General features: G+C 42.3%; 2 protein-coding genes and 1 pseudogene across 8 annotated transcripts in view; 2 read left to right on the forward strand and 1 right to left on the reverse strand.

The window, feature by feature from the left end:
- Positions 1-2,218: 2,218 nt before the first annotated feature.
- Positions 2,219-2,575, reverse strand: LOC308431870 (eukaryotic translation initiation factor 1-like; the record flags this gene model as incomplete). The annotated part of the gene is made up of 1 exon (XM_080931495.1): positions 2,219-2,575. One exon carries the CDS (start codon positions 2,573-2,575, stop codon positions 2,219-2,221), a length of 357 nt encoding a protein of 118 aa, XP_080787621.1.
- An 843-nt stretch (positions 2,576-3,418) lies between these two features.
- On the forward strand, positions 3,419-5,298 carry LOC308431964 (transcriptional enhancer factor TEF-4-like; annotated as a pseudogene). Its single transcript has 2 exons — positions 3,419-3,430; positions 3,911-5,298. The product of its transcript is annotated as a transcriptional enhancer factor TEF-4-like (transcript).
- Positions 5,299-17,855: 12,557 nt separating this feature from the next.
- DNM3 (dynamin 3) overlaps positions 17,856-21,947 on the forward strand; it is a gene marked incomplete at its 3' end in the record, with an annotated part of 461,945 nt that continues 457,853 nt past the window's right edge. For all 6 annotated transcript variants that reach the window (XM_080942239.1, XM_080942242.1, XM_080942240.1 and 3 more), the window contains exon 1: positions 17,856-18,081. In XM_080942239.1, the coding sequence (XP_080798365.1) occupies positions 17,921-18,081 (161 nt within the window). In that variant the 5' untranslated portion in view covers positions 17,856-17,920. The remainder of the gene's footprint in view (positions 18,082-21,947) is intronic.

The following is a 21,947-nucleotide window of genomic DNA, read 5'->3' on the forward strand; positions in this document are numbered from 1 at the left end:
GCCCCTATGTTCTAGCATCTTTGGCACAGGAAGGTGCTCTGCAGTTACCACAGGAGAAAGTAAACACCAAACCAGCCACAAACCCTTTATCTGTAATGGTGTGCCATGCTAAATATATTAGCATGCTGATGGCACAAAGCTTGTGGCACTAACCAACTAATAACTGATTGACTTAAGGCCCACCCCACAAGAGCTAACCCATGCCTGACAGTGCTTGGGTGACAAGGAGCTTGAGACTAGATAGCCCAGGGACCTAGGGGAGAACCAGATAATACTGGTCTAAAAAAATTAAAAGAAATGTAGTAATAAAATGACTCCTAGTGATATTCTGTTATACTCATAGGTCAGTGACCTGTTCAACTATCAGCAGAGCTTCCTTCTTCCTGCAACACCTGGGAACAAATATGGAGATCCACAGCCAGGCATTATGCAGACAGTGAGAAACCTTGAGACACTCAGTCATAAGTGAGATGCCTTTTTCATTTAATCCCTCCCCTTAGAGCCTAGGGAACCCTGTAGAAAAGGAGAAGGTGGAGGACACCAAGAAAACAAACCATTAAATCACCATGAGCAAAGCCCATATGAACTCACAGAGACTGAGGCCGCATGCACAGGGCCTGCCCAGGTCTGCACCAGGTCCTCCTGTTTAGTGTTTTGATAAGATTCCCGAGTGTACGAACAAGTGGGTCTGATTCTTGTGCCTTCTCTTGGGGTCTTTTCCTTCTCTTAGTTTGTCTTGTCCTACTCTGAAGTGAGAGTTTTTATCTTATTATGTTTTATTTTGTCATTTTAAAAGAAAGAAAGAAAGAAAGAAAGAAAGAATGAATGAATGAATGAATGATGAATGGAAACCCAACCTCTAGGATAAAGATTAGCATCTGAACTACCACAGACAACTGCTGAGAGAGGGGAAACCAGTTTTCTCCAATAGAGTAGCACTGGATATGCCAACCACTCCAGAACAGACTGCATGTTCAGGAATAATTGCCAACATATAAAGGACTTCACTCTGTGTGTGTTTATTTGGTTAAAGTTTTTTTGTTTCTTTTTAGGCATAGTTTTATTTTATTTTATTTTTCTTGTGTGGGAGTATTTGGTTTTTGAAAAAGAACTTAAAGTTGGGTGAGTTTGGGGAAGAGAATCTAGAAGGACTTGGGGGAGGGGCAATATGATCAAAATATATTTAAAAGTTATTTTAAATAACAAAACATATTGTTAGAAACGTGTTTTCTTTCTTTTTCTCTTTGGCTGTTTAGAGACTTGTTTTTGTTCACGAGCGGAAGTGTTAGCTTGAACCTCTCTATCCATGGGTAATTTCCCTCGCTACAGGAGCTGGGAACTGCAGTAAGTTCAGAAATTCTCCTCTTGCCATGTCTCCCATCCAACAGCAATGAGCTTTTCAAGGATGTGTGTTATTTGCTCCCAAAGGTGCACAATCTTGATCTGAACGGGGGAAACACTAGAAAATTCTCTTTCAGAGGAGCCAGACCTACATTGCCTGATGACAGATTTAAAACCCGTCGGGTTGGACATTGACCCAGGAACTAGCTCAGTTTTAAAGTGAACTGAGACTCACTTGCCACAGAAAACAGCTGACTGGAAGCAAAAAGAATTTTCTCTCACCATCGATGATCCCTACCTTACCCATAAAGCTTTTGCCATTTTCTTAAAGTTCTGATGAGGGTCTGCCACACTCCAGAACCCCTCCACCCTGCCTTCCATGCTCTATGCTACATAAGAGGTTTGGCAGGAAGATGACTGGGAGTCCACGGTAACACTCTGTCAAGGGAAGGAAAGGAGGAAGGGAAGGAAGGGGAGAAGGAAGGAGCGGGGGAGAGGAAGGGAGGGAGGCAGGGAGAGAAAAGAAAGGAGGAGAGGAGAGAAGGGGAGGGAATGTGAGGAGAGGGGAGGAGGAGGGGGAGAGGAGATGTTGGGGATAGGGGAGGAGAGGAGAGGGGAGGAGGGGAGAGGGGAGGGGAAGTAATGGGAGGGAGGGGAGAAAAGGAGAGGAGAGAAGTTCTAGAAGTAGGTATTTGAAGGTGCTGTGTATTTTTTTTTTTTTATGGCTCTTTTCAGTTTATTGAATGAAGGAGTTACACTAGTCCAAGTTAAAAGCAGACCCCAAGTGATTACATTATACAACCTGTGAGGGTTTTAAACTTGTGACAATGGACAGAAGGGAAATTCTACTCATTGCAAGGAAATCCTCACTTAAGCTTCAGAGAGCCTCAAGCACATAAAACCCATGAACCTTCACCCGATCGTCCTCAGCAGGTCCAGTCTCTACCAGGAAGTGGCACGTGTTCTTGTGCTGGTCACCCTGTAGCTGAGCTACTTCTCGATGTTCTGGATGTTCAATTACAGTACCACTGCGGGCAAACTTCTTAAACACCTTCACTAGTTTCTTTTTATCATAATCATCAGTGATCCCTTGGGCAGTTGGAAGGGTCTTCCTGCCATTTCTCCCTTGAATTCTTATATGAATGTAATCCCCAGTGCCAGCAGAAAGCAGGTCATCACCCTTACTTGAATCAGCAAAGGGATCGAAAGAGTGGAAGTTCTGGAGAGCGGACATATCATTCCTTTTCCTCAGTGGAAATGGCCTGGCCTGCTGAAGGCAGTTGCGGGAGAAGGGGGGGGGGTGTCAGGAAGCAAGGGGGTTCCAGGGGGAGGCAGCTGAGTCCTGGGAGGGTCCGAATGGGAAGATATTAGGTCATTGAAGGCATGATGTAGTTCTCATGGACGCTTGTCAGTTGTTGAGAAGGCTCTTATGGAAGGGGCACCTTTTACTCTATTACTGTTGGAGATAGGGCCACTTGCTTCTAATACATTTATTCTCCCCCTCCCCTTTTTTTGTTGGGGAAAGGCAGGACTGCTGTTCTCAATTACAGCCACTAGAAGCCGGAACAATGGGACCACATCCAATCTTGAGCTTGAGGCTTTAAAACTGTGCTGAATGCCATTTCCTTGTAAATCCCCTGTGCTGAGTGTATTGTTACAGCAGGAAAGGCTTCTAGTAGAATGTTTTAGACTCTCAGAACAGTAGAAGTTTAGCTGTCCACTATCAAGTTTGCCTCAGATTGATACTGTCTACCCATGTATTACCAGTACATGCCGTATTAGAGCTTGTCTTAAATGCTATAGATTATTTATTTTTATTAAACTATAATTTACACAAAATCAAATATACCATTCAAAGTGGATAGTTCAATGAATTTTGACACATGTTTGAAACCACACTATCATCACTAGTGAAGATACAGTTTCCAGGTGTTCCCTTGTAGACAACCTATTGTCCCTACCCTTTGCCCCAGATGGCTTTCTATCACTCTAGACTAGTTCTGCTTTCTTTAGAATGTTTTATAATTGGTTCATACAGACCACAGTCTTCTGTATAGGTTTATTGGTGCCACAGACTATGACATTTGATGTAAGCAAACAGTGTGTTTCCTGTACTTATTTCTTGTATGAAGAATGCACTTCTGAGTCATTTGCAGTTTAGTGAGATGGATGAATCTAAACAACAGTCCATGTGACTGGGTATGTGGCATTTCTATTCCTTGAGTCAGAAAGAAATGTCCCAACTTGCCATCTTGATTATCTTTTGTTAACTGATGAGTTTGTGTGCTCCCTTGATTCTCTTTGTAAAGTTATTTTAACTTCATGGGGCGCTTCTGCTTTGAAGCTTCTGTTATGAGCCAATTATAGCTCAGTTGAAGTTTCTGAATTATAAAAGGTAAAAAGTCTGAGGAACAAAAGAAAAAGGACAATGAAATCCTCTACATATGATCTCACAGATAATCCTATTTGTGCATTATTTCCTGCTTTCTAAATGCAGTGTTTTATATACACACAATAATGTGATTTTTATCTCCTTTTTTCATCGATCATGAATGTTTATTTTGTATAGCATTCATCTTATGAAGATAAAAATACCATTGAGGCTTGCCCTGCCGGCCCACGGTTCCCCTACCCAGGCAAAAAGGCTCAGATAGGAGATCCTCGGACTGAGGCCCCCCTGGATGATGGCTGGGGGCTGTGAGGAAGGCAGGGAGGAGGGCACTGGAGGCAGTGAAGGCGTTGGAGGTGATGAAACCCTGATGCAGAACGTGTGTTGAGCCCCGACATGGAGCAGAGTTTTCAGGAGACCCTGGCCATCTACCCTCCCTGTGACCATCACAAGATCAATCTGTCGAAAGGCAAGATGTATGGTCGGAACAAACTCATTGCCGGTTACATCAGGCTGAGGAGGGGAAAACGAGAACTCGAAAGCAGGTTTCTAGTCACATCCAGGTTTTGATTCGAAGGAAACCGAAAACAATTCAGTCCAAGTGGGAGGACCGAGTCTCCAAGGACAAGGCCTTCCAGAAGATGGCTACCATGTCATTGGCATGGCTTATCTCTGTACCTTCCCTCCAGGCCAAGCTGGGTCCTTCTGGCCCTCAGGTCACCGAGATTTTCCAGTTCTGATCAGGGAACTCTGGGCCACCATGGAATGTTCCAGATGTGAAGCCCTCTTCATAGGGTACTGTCCTCCATGCCAGTGATGCCCCCAGCCACTAACCTCCCATGGTATGAGCCGCCCCCAGCCCTCTTACCCCTCTCACCCCTGCCCCCACCCACTCCGTCTCCCCCAGATTGTCGGGCTCGGGCCCTGGGCACTGCGTGTCTGCAGCTGGTAGAGTTCTCAGTGTTTGTGGAATGACTAGATGCAGTTGACTCGTTCCAGAGGCAACTGTTTGTCCACATCAGTCAGCAGTGCCCCAGCCCAGGAGCACCACATGGACCTGGGACGAATTCCCTGAGATAAAGGGCTGCCTCCTGGAGCTGTATGACTAAGGGCTTCTATGGAGGGAGCAGCCAGTATGAGAGCTCATGACACTTACCTGCTCCTCCAAGGTCTGCTCCATTGGTAAGCAAGTGGTGGAGAAGGTGGAGACAGAGCGGGCCCCCTGGAGGAATGGCCGCTTTGTGTACCACCTGCTGTGCTCTCCCATGTGTGAGTACCTGGTTAATTTCCTGCACAAGCTTCGTCAGCTGCTTGAATGCTGCATGATGAACAGTGTCCAGAAAAATGTGGCCATCCTCCAGGTTGTGACAAACAGGAACACTCAGGAACTCTTGCTGCATACAGCCTATGTCTTTGAAGTCTCTACCAGTGAATGCGGAGCCCAGCACCACATCTATCTGTGGTCAGGGATTGATGGAGACCCATTGCTGGTGTTTTACAGAGCACCCTCTTCCTGGGAAGGCTCCTTTCGCTCTTCCTGTAAGAGAGATTTGGAGAGGGGGCCATGATTTTTATTTTTTTTAAACAAAAAGATTTTAATTGGATATTCTCTGTATTTACATTTCAAATGTTATCTCCTCTACTTGTTTCCATGAAGATGCTCCCTCTCCCAACCATCCTCTCCACCTCAGTGCCTTAGTATTCCCTTACACTGGGAAAACAAGCCTTCACTGGACCAAAGGCCTCTTCTGCCTTTGATGCCAGACAATGCTGTCCTCTGCTGCATATGCACCTGGAGCCATGGGTCTCTTCAGGTGTGCTCATTGGTTGGTGTTTTAGTCCCTGGGAGCTGTGGAACATTTGTTTGGTTGATGGTTAGCTGCAAGCAGCCTCATCAGTATCTTTATGACTCTGGCAGAGCCTCTGAGGAGGCATCCATATCTGGTTCTTGCCAGTAAGCACTTCTTGGCTTCAGCAATAGTGCTTGGGTTTGGTGGCTGCATTGGGTGGGTCTCAAGGTGAGGAAGTCTTTGAGTGATCTTTTCTTCAAGCCCTGCTCCTCTATTTGTCCCTGTATTTCCTCCCATAAATGTTTTGTTCTCCTTTCTAAAAGGAACGGAGGTATCCACATTCTGGCCTTCCTTCTTTTTGAACTTCATAAGGTCTGTGAATTGTTTCTTGGTTACTCAGAGCTTTTTGGGCTAGTATTCACTTAGCAGTGAGTACATACCATGCATGTTCTTATGTGACTAGGATGATAGCTTCTAGTTCCATACATTTGTCTAAGAATTTCATGGAGCCATTGTTTCTAATATCTGAGTAGTACTCCATTGTGTAAATACACCACAATTTTTGTATACATTCCTCTATTGAAGGACATCTGGGTTCTTTCTAGCTTCTGGCTATTATAAATAAGGCTGCTATGGACATGGTGGAGCATGTGTCCTTGCTATATGTTGGAGCATCTTTTGGGTATATGCCCAGGAGTGGTGTAGCTGGGTCTTCAGGTAGTACTATGTCCAATTTTCTGAGGAACTGTCAGACTGATTTCAAGAGTGGTTGTACCAGCTTACAACCCCACCAACAGTGGAGGCCACTGTCACCAGGGTTTTTGATCTTAGTCATTCTGACTGGTGTGAGGTGGAATCTCAGGGTTGTTTTAATTTGCATTTTCCTGATGACTACGGATGTTGAACATTTTTTAGGGGCTTCTCAGCCATTCGGTATTCCTCAGTTGAGAATTCTTTGTTTAGCTCTGTCCCCCACTTTTTAATAGGATTGTTTGATTCTCTGGAGTCTAACTTCTTGAGTTCTTTGTATATATTGGATATTGGCCCTCTATCAGATGTAGGATTGGTAAAGATTCTTTCCCAATCTGTTGGTTGTTGCTCTTGACGGTGTCCCTTGCCTTACAGAAACTTTACAATTTCATGAGTTCCCATTTCTCTACTCTTGATCTTAGAACAGAAGCTATTGGTGTTCTGTTCAGGACACTTTCTTCTATGTCTATGTAAGCTCTTCCCCACTTTCTCCTCTATTAGTTTCAGTGTACCTGGTTTTATGTGTACATCTTTGATCCACTTGCACTTGAGCTTTGTATAAGGAGATAAGAATGGATCAAATTGCATTCCTCTGCATGCTGACTACCAGTTGAACCAGCACCATTTGTTGAAGATGCTGTCCTTTTTCCATTCAATGTTCTTGGCTCTTTTGTCAAAATTCAAGTTACGATAGGTGTGTGGGTTCATTTCTGGATTTTCAATTCTGTTCCATTGATCTACCTGCCTGTCTCTGTACCAATACCATGTGGTTTTTATCTCGAATGATCTGTAATACAGCTTGAGGTCAGGGATGGAGATTCCCCTGGAAGTTTTTTTATTATTGAGAATAGTTTTCACTATCCTGAGTTTTTTTGTTATTCCAAATGAATTTGAAAACTGCCCTTTCTAACTCTATGAAGAATTGAGTTGGAATTTTGATGGAGATTGCATTGAATCTGTAGATTCCTTTTGGTAAGATGCTCATTTTTACAATGTTAATCCTTCCAAGCCATGAGCATGGGAGATCTTTTCATCTTCTGAGATTGTCTTTAATTTCTTTCTTCAGAGAGTTGAACTTCTTCACTTGCTTAGTTAGAGTCACACCAAGATATTTCATATTGTTTGTGACTATTGTGAGTGGTATCTGTTTCCTCATTTCTTTTTCAGTATGTTTATCCTTTGAGTAGAGGAAGGCTACTGATTTGCTTGAGTTAATTTTACACCCAGACAGTTTGCTGAAGTTGTTTATTAGCTGTAAAAGTTCTCTGGTGGATTTTTTTGGGGTCATAAGTGCACTATCATATCATCAGCAAATAGTGATATTTTCGCTTTGTTCTTTCCAATTTGTATCCCTTTGACTTCCTTTTGTTGTCTAATTGCTCTGGCCAGGACTTCCATCACTATACTGAATATGTAGGGGGAGAGTGGGCAGCCTTGTCTAGTCTCTGATTGTAGTGGAATTGCTTCAAGTCTCTCACTGTTTCGTTTGATATTGGCTGCTGGTTTTCTATATATTGATTTTACAATGTTTAGGTATGGGCCTTAGATTCCTGCTCTTTTCAATACTTTTACCATGAAGCAGTGTTGAACTTTGTCAGCATCTAGTGAGATAATCATGTGGTTTTTTTTTTTTCTTTGAGTTTGTTTATATTGTGGATTACATTGATAGATTTCTGTATGTTGAACCATCCCTGCAACCCAGGGATGAAGCCTACTTGATCATGGATGATTGTTTTGATGTGTTCTTGGATTCGGTTTGCAAGAACTTTATTGAGTACTTTCGCATCGATGTTCACAAGGGAAACTGGTCTGAAGTTCTCTTTCTTTGTAGGGTCTTTATGTGGTTTAGGTATGATCATAATTGTGGCTTTGAAGAATCAGTTGGGTAGTGTTTCTTCTGTTTTTATTTTGTGCAATAGTTTGGAGAGTATTGGCATTAGGTATTCTATGAATGCCTGATAGAATTCTGCACTGAACCCATCTGGTCCTGGGCTTTTTTTGGTTGGAAATCTTCTTATGGTTTATGTTTAAGGGAGAATAAAGCTATTTTTACCAAAACAATGACATTAGTATATATAATTACCTATAAAGTCAGACCTTATAAATGAAAGTCAAATTCATCAAATTTTATAGTTCTATTAATTTTTATTTTTCATTTATGTGAATATTTATGAAACTTTCAAAATGGCTAGTTAAAGCAAATATGAGCATTATATACATTATATAATATGCATCTAACACTTACTTATCTGAATTAAAACCCAGATATAAAATGTGACTTTGTGAAGTAACAAAACAACAATAAGGATATGGAATTGTTATGCACCCACTTTATTAGATAAATAAAGCTTTATTAGATAAATAGGTCAAACAATTTAATTTATAACATTAGAGCATTGACTCTCTGTGACTACAGACTGCCTCTGTAGAGCCAACCACTGTATGGTGCCATGTGCTGTCTACCTGGACTCCACATTCAGGTCCACTCTGGTTGTTTCTCCACTCAATACAGGTTGTTTTACCATTATTTCCAATTACTTGACTGCCATTTTATTTTTATTAGATACTGAAGTAAGGTAAAGATAATTCAAAGTATACCTGAGGGCTTATGTAGGCTATGTGAAAATATTGTTTCACCTAATGCAGAGAATCTGAATATCTATAGATTTTGGTATCTCCAGGGAGTCCTGGAAGCAGTTGACTTCAGATGCAAAGGAAGGAATGATTTATTGGTGAAAATTGCTAAGATGATCATAAAACTGATATTCTACATGTTTAAAATTCAAAGTTTTCACACAACACAGATTATTTGTATGCTTAAATTTAAATAATTTTAAACTAATTTCAATATTTAGAATATAAAGGGTGCTTAATAAATTTTTTTTTGTTTCTACTAAAACCACAAAGAAAAAAAGTGAACGGAGAGTATCTTGTAAGAATCCTATTCTAATGAGGATACAAATCAAAATTACTTTCGAGACATGTTCATTTATTGAGATAATTGGAGAGTTAATAATATTGGTCTGTGTTGTGGGCCACTGTTAAATAGTGAAGTTCTTCCCTATTGACATTAAACTTTTGGTCAGTGTATGCCTTTGCACATAAAGCTGGTCACGGCCATATGCAGTTGACTGGCCTGGTCACTTAGCTTCACGTTGTAAGTGCACTACTGTTTGACTTTCTGCCCTAACCATGCCCCATGAAGACACCAGTATGTACTTTCTCTTCCCATGAGAGCTTTGCAGCACAAAGTTAGGATGAGCTTTTCTCCGAGCATGGTACCCAATTCAAGGGAAGCTATGCTGCTTTTGAGTTGTGGGGAACAAATTAAGTTTTCGCTTTTAGTTTTGTTTTTTCTTTTGTTGAGAATAGATTGTTTTCTCATACAATAGAGCCTCATATAATATTTTCCTCCTTCTGTTCCTCCCAGTTCCTCCTTACTTCTCCTCTTCTCCAGATCCACTCCCTTTCTGTCTGTTATTAGAAAAGAACAGACTTGTAAGGGATAACAACCAAATACAAGAAAATAGAATATAAAATGAAGCAAAAATTTATCACATAACAGTTGGACATGGCAACAAGAGGACAAGGGTTCCTAGAGCAGGCACAGGAGTCAGAGACCCACTTGTTCTCACAGTCAGGAGACCCATAAACATACTAAGCTAATGGCTATACATATACAAAGGACATGCTGCAGACCTGTAAAGACCTGGCGCTTGCTGTTTTACTCTCTGTGAGCTTATATACACCTTGCTTAGTTGATCAGAGGACTCTGTTCTCCTGGTGTCCCCCATCCCCTCTGGCTCTTACCGTCTTTCTGCTTCCTCTTCTACTGGATTCCTTGAGATCTAAGGGGAGAGATTTGATGAAGACCTCCAGTTTAGGCTTTCTTGGCATAATGTCTATCTGTAGGTCTTTGCATCTGTCTCCGTCTGCTGCTGGTTTATGAGTATAGCAGAACATCATTAGGAAACATTTTATTGATTTTTTTGTTAGAGTGCTAGTGTTTGGTTTTCCCCTACATCTCTCAGCTATCTAATCTTTGGTTCTTGGTTACCTAAGCAGTGTCAGGCATAGAGTCTTTCTTGTGGTGTGGGTCTTAAATCAAATCAGACACTGGTTGGTTGTTCCTCCAAGTTCTGTGTCACCATTGCCCTGGCTTATTTGCAGGCAGGACAGATTGTCAGTAAAGGTTTTGTGGCTGGGTTAGTGTCCACATTTCTCTTTTAGTAGCCTTCTGAGTACCTTCCTGCACCAAAGAGACTAGAACGTAGAGTTGAGATGAAGTAACCTTTGCGTAAATGCCCAAGTATGGGATATCTGGGTCTTGAGGCAGCTCAGTCCCCAGCTTTCTAGGAACTGCCATGTTGATTCCCATCATGGCTGTACTAGTCTGCGCTCTTTCTGGCAATGGTGATATGTTCTAGTTCATGCTCCTCACCAGCATGAGCTGTCACTCGTGTTGTTGATCTTTGTAATTCTGACAGGTCTAAGATGGAATCTCAGAGTCGTTTTGATTTGCATTTCCCTGATGGCTAAGGATGTTGAACATTTCTTTAAGTGTTTCTTGGCTATTTTGAGATTCTTATATTGAGAATTCTGTTTAGATCTGTACCCCATTTTTAACTGGATTATTTGTTTTTGATAATGGATATTAGACAACTATTAGATTTAGATGTGGTAAAAATCAATAGGCTATCTTTTTGTCTGAATGGCAGTTGTTTTGTTTTTTTTTTTTTTTTTTTTTTTTTTTTTTTTTTTTTGCCTTACAGAAGCTTTATAGTTTTCATGAGGTCCCATTCAGTTGTTGAACTTAGTGTCTGCCCTGTAAGTAGTCTGTTCAGAAAACCATCTCTTGTGCCAATGCATTCAAGGCTATTCCCACTTTCTCTTCTGTTAGGTTCAGTGTGTCTGGCTTTGTGTTGGTGTCTTTGATCTACTTGGAGTTTCATGCAGGGTAATAATATGGATTTATTTACATTATTCTACATTGAGACATTCAGTTTGACTGACAGTATTTGCTGAAGATGCTATTTTTCCAGAGTGTATTCCTGGCTCCTTTATAAAAAAATTAGATGTTCATATGTGTTTGGATTTATGTTTGGATTTTCAATTAGATTCAATTGATTAATGTATCTGTTTTTAATGCCAATATCATGAGGTTTTATACTATACCTCTGTAGTACAACTTGAAATCAAGGATGATGATACCTCTGGCAGATTTTTTAGAAGATTGCTTTAGCCATTCTGTTACTGCTGTTTAAATTTGACTTTATCATGCAATATCTTATTTTTACATCTATGGTAATTGGGAGTTTTGCTGGTATAGTCTGGGCTGGCATCTGTGCTGTCTCGGAGTCTACAGCTCTCTGTCCAGACCCTCCTGGCTTTTAGAGTCTCCATTGAAAAGTCAGGCTTAATTCTAATAGGTTTGCCTTTATATTACTTGGTAATTTTCCCTTACAGTGTTTGATATTTTTTCACTGTTCTGTATGTTTAGTGTTTTGATTATTCTGTGACAAGAGGCTTTCTTTTCTGGTTCAATCTATTTGGTGTTATGTAAGCTTCTTATATGTTTATCAGATTGGCATTACCTTCTTTAGGTTAGAAAAGTTTTAGGATTTTGTTGAAAATATTTTCTGGGTCTTTGAACTGGGTTTCTTTTTCTTTCCTCTATTTCAATTATTGTTATCTTTGGTCTTTTCATAGTGTCCCAGAGTTCATGGATGCTTTGGGTCAGGTTTTTTGATTTAACATTTTCTTCTATTGTATCTTTAACTTCTGAGATTCTCTCTTCCATCTTTTGTATTCTGTAGGTAGTGCTGGATGTAATTCTTGTTTAAATTCCTAAAGTTCTCATTTCCAGAATTCCTTTAGTTTGTGTTTTCTTTATTGCTTCTATTTTCATTTTCAGGTCTTGAAGTGTTACTCATTTTCATCAACTGTTTGTGTTTTCTTGGCTTTCTTTAAGAGATTTATTCTTTTCCTCCCATTGTTGGTGTTTTCCTGTATTTCTTTAAGGGATGTATTCATTTCCTCTTTAAGCATCTCTACCGTCTTCATGCAGTTGGTTTCAAGGTCTTTTTCTGTCCTTCAGCTATGTTGGAATATTCAGGGCCTGCTGATAGCTGGCTTTAGTGGAGACATATTGTCCTCGCTGTTATTGATTTTGTTTTTGTGCTGGTGTCTAGGCGTTTGGGTTTGGCATGATTACATATCTAAGTGGTGATTTATGGATTTGTCTTTGTTGTTTAGGTGTTTTGTTTCTTGGTTTCTGTTTCAGTTTTGGAGTTTTGGAGAGTGTGATTCCTTTGTGTTGCCTGGTAGGATTTCTTTGGACTTAATAGTTATGGTCCCTGGGGGTTCCAGGTAAAATGTGTTTTTGGCCATTGGGTGACATTAGAGATGGAGATAGGCTAGGGCTCCGAAGGGGTTCAAAGGAGGGAGAAGAGGACTTTTTTGTTTTGTTTTGTTTTAAATCAGAATCTGATTATTTTGCCTCTTTGGACTGAGGAGAGACAGTGAAGAGAGGTCCCCCCCCCTTTGGGTCTGTTAATGCTCCGGGAATAAGCCTAGGGTTTAGATCTAGGGAACAGGAGAATGGAAAATCTACAGATTGGCAGGAGTGGTCTGTGGGTTAGTAGGGAGTGCCTGCTGCTGTTGGGGGCTGGGACCAAGTATCTAGTAGGAAAAGGAAGGTTGGAAGGGGAAGCTCTGTGGAATTCACAGGAGATGGGAGCAGGGAACAGGGAAGGCTGCCTAGGGTGTGCTGCTGGAGTGGTGATGAGATGGGGGATGGGTCTGGGGAAAGAGAGAGGGAAGGTCGGCCTTCAGCTGACCTAGTTTTCTGGTGGGCATGACCTGTGGTTTAGCAGGGGTGCCTGTTGGGATTCTGTAAACCCCACGCCTCAATTACCTGGCAGTAGCCAGGTATGCTCCGCCCCAGTGATCTGACACTATAAAAGGGGCTGCTTGCCCCCTCCTCTTCCTCTTGCCTCTCTAGGCCTCCTGGCTCTCTTTCAGCCTTGCTTTCCCACCCCTACCCCTCCTCTCCCCCTCCCCTTCCCCCCTCTCCTTCCACATACCTCTACTCCTCTATTCCTCTCTCTCTCTCTCTCTCTCTCTCTCTCTCTCTCTCTCTGCCTCTACTACCCTCTTAACTCTCTCATGACCTGAATAAACTCTCTTCTGTATTATACTGTTGTGTGGTTGGTCCCTCAGGGGGAAGGGATCCCCAACATGGACCGCCCCAGAGGCATTCCCCTTGCCCCCAGGCCTTGCCGCATCTCCATGGGCCATATGCCCCCCACTCTCTTCATCCTTCCCCTAACATTGGTGCCGAAACATGGGGCGTCATCTTTTCACAACATTGGTGCCCCGTGACTTTTCCTTTCATTGGTGCCCTGTCATCTTTTCCTTACAGTGCCTGCTGGAGTTGGGGGCAGGGAATAGTAAGGAAGGAGTTAGGGTTATGAGGGAATGATCTGTGGCAACTCAGGGAGATGTGGGCAGAAGTCATGGAGGATGCAGCTGCTGTTCTGTTGCATCACTAGGGAAGAGACTGAGGGAGGTCTGGAGGAACCAAAAGAGACACTTGACATTTTAATCATTTGTGTCCTTGAAAATTGCATAAATATATAATTTTAAATATAAATTTAAATATAAATTTAAATATAATTTTATAGCCTTGAACACACAGAGATATACAGACCTACACACACACACACACACACACACACACACACACACACACACAGTATTTACAGGGAGGTAAATTTAACAATTCAATTGTAAATTGTGAAGATAGAACTCAACAAGTAAGATTTAGAGCACGGAGTAAGTTTCCGCTCAATGCAGTCCTAGGTGATTTCAGATGAACACATGTTTTTGGCAGAAGGAAGCACAGACAGTGTGCCAAATCATACATGTGAGATACAGACTGTTCTTCTTGACCTTGCTTTCTCAGAGCTTTAAGCCTGTTCACCACTGTTCTCCGCCCTGCATACGTGTCCGTTTGACCATGTTTTGAGGAGACTACTGGTGAGCATCCATCTGTCAGATCTCAAATAAACAGAAACCATTGGAGCAGGAGGCTGGAGGGGTTCTTCCTCAGCTGTTTCGATATCTGGCATCAGAAGAGGATGAGGAGCATAGGGTAGGGAGTCCATAGCTTCTTACCAGCCCGATAAGCTGAAGGAGAGAAAGGATGCTGTCAGAGTCACACTGAATGGCTGAGCTTGGAGAGCCTGCCTGTTTAATTGCCCATCGTGTTTAACAAGCTTGAAAAGGCCTCTGCAGTGAGTCTGATTCTCAGAAAGGTCTAAAATCTGTGCAAGGGGAAAAAAAAAACCTTTGGCAAAAGAAGTGAAGAGCCCAAACAGATCCTGAGTAGTATTCGGAGCAGCAGGGTTATTACCCAGCTATTAAGTAGATAGGGTGGCAAATGCTTACAATTTTGGTTCAGCTCTGCCTCATAAAAATTTATTAAATGTTGTGTTGGGCACTATGGGAAATAAACAAGATATGACTTTGTAATAATGTGGTAGAGTTTTAAGAACATGAAACCCTAAACTCATATATTCAAGTCTGTGATATTTGGGAGTTTACATATTTTTTTCTAGGCATATTTTCATTACTGAAAAAAATTTTTCTCTCAGGGCATGCTTTCCTCCAGCAGCACATTTAAAATATATGTCTGTGTATATACATATATATTTATTATTTATAGGTTTAATTTTGTAAATAGCCAGGCTACATGGAACTAAGTCCTATAAACAAGGTAGGTGATCAAAATGGAGAAAATTCTGTTTATCTAAAGTGACATGTGACTTTATGTTTATCTAAAGTCATGGGGTGTGACTTTTTTTTGGTGTGTGTCACATCCATTTAAAAAGAGTTCCTCTTGGTTTGTGTGGCACTCTTTCACTAGGGTCATCTCTTAGAGTGGCCATGATGTAAAACAGACACTTATATAATCAATGTCTTTATGGGCTTATCAAAGTCCCAGATTCTTACACACAGAGGCCGAAAAAGGTTCTGAACCTTTAGGAGCTACCCAGGAAGCAGCGACATCATAAATGTGAAAGCCAGGGAGAGAAACCTTCCATCCATCACCGGGGTTGAGACAGGTTGAAGTGACTGTATGATACATTCAAGAAACTGGGCACTAAGCAGCTTCCCCTCCCCACTCCCCAGCTTTCACATGTATTGGAAAGGTAGAAGTCAGCATTCTGTGGTATTGTCCCTTCTGCTTTTCCATTCCATATTTCTGTTTCCTACTGTTTTACGTGGACTAATTTATGAGTAGAGGTCTGTACCTCTGAAGGACCTTGGCTATTTCTGTGTGGATTCAGATTCTCCTGCTACTGTGCTACTGCAGAATAATTTGGAAAAGGGAAGGAGAGAAGAAAAGCTTTGGCAAGAGTCATTCTGAATGGCTTTTTGAACAAAGCGTGAACAGGACCGATTAGAGGTTTCCATTAGTTGATATATTTTCTTTCTAATGCACAACAGTGCCATTGTCTTCTACATTAGAGCTCACAAGGCGTTGTACATGGATGGGCTAGTGTGCTCATCTTCATACAGCATGGAGTGGTGTGCAGGAAGAACCCAGCCAGGACCATGTCTTCTCAGAAGCTACCTAAGACAATCTGCAGACAGAGTCATTGCTCCCTAATTTCCATCACAGATTACTTTATAAACCCTACCTCTGTAGTAAGTTTGAATTGTATAACAAAATGCCATTGTTTGCATAACTTTAAAAGACATTTTTATCCCATGTTCTCAGGGCTAGGAAGCTTAAGGTCAAGATGTCTACTAATCTTACTGAGGGCCATCTTTCTGCTTCAAAGATGACTGCCTTCTTGTTGTGTCTCTATATGGCAGATGGGGCTGGGTCTCTGGTGCCTTTTATTACAGGAGCACTAGCTCTTTCTAACTAGAGTTTCCTCATTAGGACTTCATTTAACCACCATCATTTTCCCATATCAAATACATTGACCTCGAAAGTTAAACTTGTGATGGTTAATATTGACTGTTAACTTGGCAAGATCTAGAATCACCACGAAAACAAACCTCTGGGTGTGTCTTTAAAAGATTATTTAGATTAGGTTAATGAAGGTGGGACTATTCCACATGCTGGGATTTCTGAGGTTTCTGACTGCATAGGCAGGAAAAAGGTAACCGATGATCAGAATTTGTTTCTCTCTGCCTTCTGACTACAAATGCAATATGGCCAGCCTCCACTCACTTCTCCCATAGACTTCCCTGCCACCTGCTCCTGGAAGCAGTTGCCTAGAGAAATATTTCCTCAGGGTCAGTGCACAGAGGGTTTGCTGTAAGAGTGGTCCAAAGTTTCCATCCTAAACTGGTAGCGAGGCATGGCACCATACCTCATGTGGTACTGGTTTTTCAGGCATGAAAATCACAAGATTGGTTTACTCATGAGATCATACACCGCATCCAGAGAGCCATAGAGCCTAGGGGACGTGAGGCAGGGTCTCCGTTCACTGTTGTCTTAGAGGTGCCTAAGTTACAGTGAAAACCCCAGGATGCTGGAGATGCAACATATTTCCCTATGTTGTCTCTTGCTTTTGTGTTACTGAAAGCCACTGGACAATCATCAGATGGAGGATGTGTGAGACCAGTAAACACTGCACACTAAATCCTGAGAGGGGTCAGTATTCAAAATGCACAGGAAAGAGGACCACTGTAAGGAGGTGAAGAAGCATAGGCATTTATCTTTGTGTCTCCATCACTGGGCACAGAATCTTCTCAGTGTGCTAAATTTAACGGATCGAGTGCAGACTGCAAGGTTATTAATGGGCTCAACAGCCAATCTCTTTGTCCTGTCCAGGAGCTAAAAGGACAGCTAGCTCAGGCAAGGAATCGCCAAAGCCAGAATGAGTATGGTAGATTACAGGAGCAGGGAACAGAAAGTTCAAGGAGCTACATTTTAGCTTACAGAAGGTCGAGTAGGACTGGTTAGTAATGGTGAGTACTTCAGTAAGGTCAGATAGCCTGGTTTTCCAATAGAGGAAGAATTGACTCCAAAAGGCCAGCTTATCACTGCCTCCCACAGCAATCTGGGGTTTTGGAGTTGGGGTGAAATGTGTTCAGGTGCGTACGACGATGGCAGTGGTTCATGGTGAAGCTGATGTCAGCTTGCTGTTAGCTGATGATAGACGGTAATGCTGTTCTCTGGGCTTCGGTGTGTGTAGCTCCTTCAAAAGAAACAGCAATTCCTATTGGGTGTGATTTTGGCTATTCCTTGACCAAGTGCAGTACTCTGTCCTTTAGCCTGGGCGGTGGCATCTGGCCAAGCTGGGAGGCAGTTGCATGTGTGTCCCCCTAGGCCAGTAGAGTGGGAAACTAGGGAGGAGCAGGCGAGGGGCGTGGTGTGGGCGTGGCAGTCTCAGGACCAGGCCACGCCTCCTTCGCCTTTCTCGGCTGCGCAAGCGCGCTGTGGGCTGTGAGCTGTCAGGAGCCTAGCAGCGGGTGGCAGGGATCGGACGTCGGTCCGGGGACTCGGACTCAGCCGATTGAGCCCCGTGCAGCGACAACCCGTGCTGCGAGTGCTGCGAGGCCCAGGCTGCCTGCCAGGCCACAGAGTCGAGCGGGGACCTGTGGGGCAGTTGGTCGCACAGGCAAGATGGGGAACCGGGAGATGGAAGAATTGATCCCTCTGGTGAACCGTCTGCAGGACGCTTTCTCGGCTCTGGGACAGAGCTGTCTGCTGGAGCTGCCGCAGATCGCGGTGGTGGGCGGCCAGAGCGCCGGCAAGAGCTCAGTGCTCGAGAACTTCGTGGGCAGGTGAGCACACCGGGAGCGCAGTGGGGGCGCGTCCGTGGGGGAGCCCCGTGCTTCAGGCCGTTGGAACGTGGAAGGGTGGACTAGAGGCTGCAGCGGATTGGGAGCAGTGCAGAAGTGTCCTGGAGCGGGCGGGGTCCTCCTTGCTCTGGACATCTTTCGTCCCTGCATTCTCTACCCGGTGGTGACCCCCTGTCTGCCTTTCATCCTGCGATACAAAGCCATTTCCTCCCCACCCTCGGTGGGGGAGTCGGGGTACGCCCTGGGATCCACTTCCCTCGCAGGCTTGGTGCGCGCCAGCTTCTGGCATCCTGGAAGCGCAGCCTGGTGCTTTCCAGTCCCCAGTTCTCTTTCTCCGGCTCAACATCCCTGTCTTTTCCCTGTGACTCTGCCGGAGGCTCTCAGTTCGGCCACGGGGATGTGCCCCTCCTCTTTGGTCCCTCCCACACCCCACACCCCCCATCCCCTGGCCCTGGCTCTCAGATCTCAGTTGTCTACTGTTCGAGACAGTCATCGCCTGCCCTGGGCAGGGGAGGCGGGTGTGTGAACCCAGAAATCCCTGTGGTGAAGGCTTATTCTGAGACGCTTGCCTACCATTCTCCCTGGGAGCTGAAGAATAAATCGTGGTGTTTGAGTGCGCACCCATTCCTTCTTCAGGCATGACTGAAAACCTGAGACCTCAAGGGGTGACCGTGGACTTGCAATGTTTCTGTGCCTTGTCATCCCTGCACCATCTCAGAACTGACCAGCATCTTTCTCGCACTCTCTATACCCCCTCCCCCCAGCATCCTCTTGGGTTCCGTAAGCTCTTATTTATCCATCAGGTCTTCAAGCTAAGATCTAGAATCTAATTTGTAGTTATAGCTTCATGTCTCCCACTATAAAAACAAAACAAAACAAAACATTGTTATTGTTTTAAGTCTGGAATCAACATTTTTTTTTCCCAGTGAGCAATTCGAGAAGGATTAAGTTACCTTAATGGTCTTGCATGAGGGCATCGTGAAGGCTGGAGTCTTTTCCCCAGTAGTAGCCAGGTAGAAGGTGCAGCAATGAAAACGGTGGGCTGGAGGGGCCATCCAAGATTGCACTCCATTCTTTTATTTGGCTAGTGAGCAGCTTATGATGCAGAGGGTTCCTGCTGCGGTTCTCCATCCCCTTCTTCCTTTTTGTTATTGCTTGGTAATGTGCAGGCTGCACTATCCCCACTTTTTTTTTTTTTTTTTTTGGGTGTGAGCATTGTAATGTGCGTTTTCCTTTCTCGCGAATGATGCTTCATCTCTCAAGAGATTGAACTAGAAAGATAAAACCGTGTAATTGCTGGCACTTGGCAGCTACCCTTGCATAGTTAGTTCCCTTGATTATTTCTCTTTGGTTTTAAAATTAATTTCTGCTCAATAGGAAAAGCAATAGCAAAGCATTTTGTCTACGTCATCTCAGACCTTTGGTCTAAGGAAAGAACTTATTTAATGATACTCATTCTTAAGGATTAAAATTATATTTCAAATGCAACATCAAGTTTTTTTTATGCATCTTGCTTATAATTTACTTGGATGAGCACATATTTAAGCACATTTTGTTCAGTGCCTTTGAATTCAATGTAAAGTGTATGCACATAGCTCAGTTCTGCCCTCAGGTTTGCAAATCTGAACAATCTTCTTAATGGTATAATGAAAGTATGTATATTTCCCCTCATTAGGTGTATTTTTCTGTAATGAGAATAAAACAGGCACAGGAGAGTAGCATATATAATTCTGAGCATTCTTCCATAATAAAATGAAAAACGGGGACTATAAAAATCGGAGCACTTATCAGAATGTGTTAGTAATTTCTCCTATTTTAGAACGTTTTACCAGTAGTGGCTGACTGTAAGGATGATAAGAAAGTAATGAACACAGAAGAATATTCTCCTTTAGTAAGTACATAAAACCTGTATTAGCTGCAGAGTAACCCTGTCTATCACAACTTATGAGAAGACTTAATTAGAAGAAGGTCATTTGACTTTAATAAAGATTTCGGTCATTGAATGATTGAGGAATCTAATTTCTAATTATAACTCAACCTTAGGAGAGGAAAAAAAAAAAAAAACCCACTTCATTTTCAGAAGTGAATCAGCCCAGGTTGAAAAAGAAAAAAGATTTTCATGTTTCAATGGGCTCTTTTAACTTTTATCAGCATTACGCTCTAATCCACTGAGCTAACCGGCTAGATGCTCTTTTAACCTTTATTAAGCTGGGACTTTATAACCAATATAAAATTCTCTAAAATGTAGTCCTTCTCCTCTGCTCATAGCTGTCATTTTAACGCTTGAGCAGTTGTGTAGTGGCCGAGAACAGTCAAGCACCAGGGTCTTCATTTGTGTAAACTGTTTGTTGTGTTAATTTACTGATTTATTGACCACGTAACAATCCACCTTTAGTAGCTGACCATATCTTCCCATCAAAAATAGTTTGTTCATACAGTTTTAGCTTTGGATACCATTGAATGTATCCCGACGAGAGTGTTTATTTAACTGTATCTGTAAAACCAGTGTTTTGGGTGACAAATTGGTTATGAATAAAAATGTGTCATGAATGAACTGCTTGTTTGTGATTTTCTTGCTGAGGCGCCGAATTTGCATATTAATGTGATATAGCATGAGTAGCTAGATTGTTTAGATTGTTTGAGGCGAGCCTATATGCTGGTAGTGAGAAGCTGCTTAATGGTCTAATACACAGAGAGTAAAACCCATGGGTGGGAGGAAGACAGGTTCAGGACCAGGCTCACATCTGTCCGTTGGTCTGGTTTGTAAATGGAAGGACTGCATTTATTTAACTGCTTTCTTATTTGTGCATTTGTATGAATGCTCTTGCCCTCCCTTCCAGGTGAACTCAGGACCTTGTGTCTGCCAGGCAAGTGCTCTATCGCTCAGCCATATTTCCAACTCACTTCCTATTCCCAAGGCCCTGCCTGTCATAGATGTGAATCACCCTGTATCCTAGGCAGGCACTGAACTTGTGATTGTCCTTTTTCAGTTGTTGTTGTAGTAGCTGGGATTACACGCCTGAGTCACTTGCACAAGTAGAAAAGATTTTTGAGGCCTGGCTCTAAATTTGTATGTTTAGGTGGCAGTAATTATAAAAACAATGGCTAATATTTACTGTGTGATTGCTTCATCTTGGATATTATGGGTCCTTTTATATGGATAATCTTATTTAATCCTCATAAAACTCCAAAGAGGTAGGTATACTTGTTCATTTCACTTTTACCTAATAGTAAATTAAAATGTAATGAGTTCCAACAAGTCACTCCTGGCTAATTTGAGTTAATGTAAAACCTTCAGTTCAACCTGAGGTGTTTGAACTCCTTAATCCAGTCTTCAAAACCTATGTGCCACACCGTGCTTCTGCATGAAGCTTTATCAGTTAGTTCTCTTAGTTAATACTTGCAGCATCTTTCTTTTTGGTCTTCTAACTCCAGGGGCTATATTGATAATTTTATTTCCATTATTTTGTGTTCATCTACTGTTTTACAAGTGTTAATGAAAAGATGCACATTTTTATACACATTTTTATTTACAAGAAATTCCTGAAGATAGCTATGAAATGTAATTGGGTTGTTTCCTTAAGGATGTGTTTAGAGTGCATATAACTTATTTATCAAGGTGCTAAGTGAAAGCCCGATGAGCTGCTAATGTGCAAACATCTTTGAATGATAGACTTGTTAGCAGCTGCATGTAGTTGCTCAGTGCTAATTACATAGGCAAAAGATTTCATGTTTTTTTTTTTATCAGTATGAGTGGTAAACAGACCCCCAATTCTGAACAAGTAGAAAAGATTTTTGTGGTTAATGATAATCAGATAAAAGATTTTTAAACACTGACTGTACCAATG

Source organism: Micromys minutus, assembly GCF_963924665.1.
Source record: "Micromys minutus genome assembly, chromosome: 1".
In the NCBI taxonomy this organism is placed as follows: Eukaryota; Metazoa; Chordata; class Mammalia; order Rodentia; family Muridae; genus Micromys; species Micromys minutus.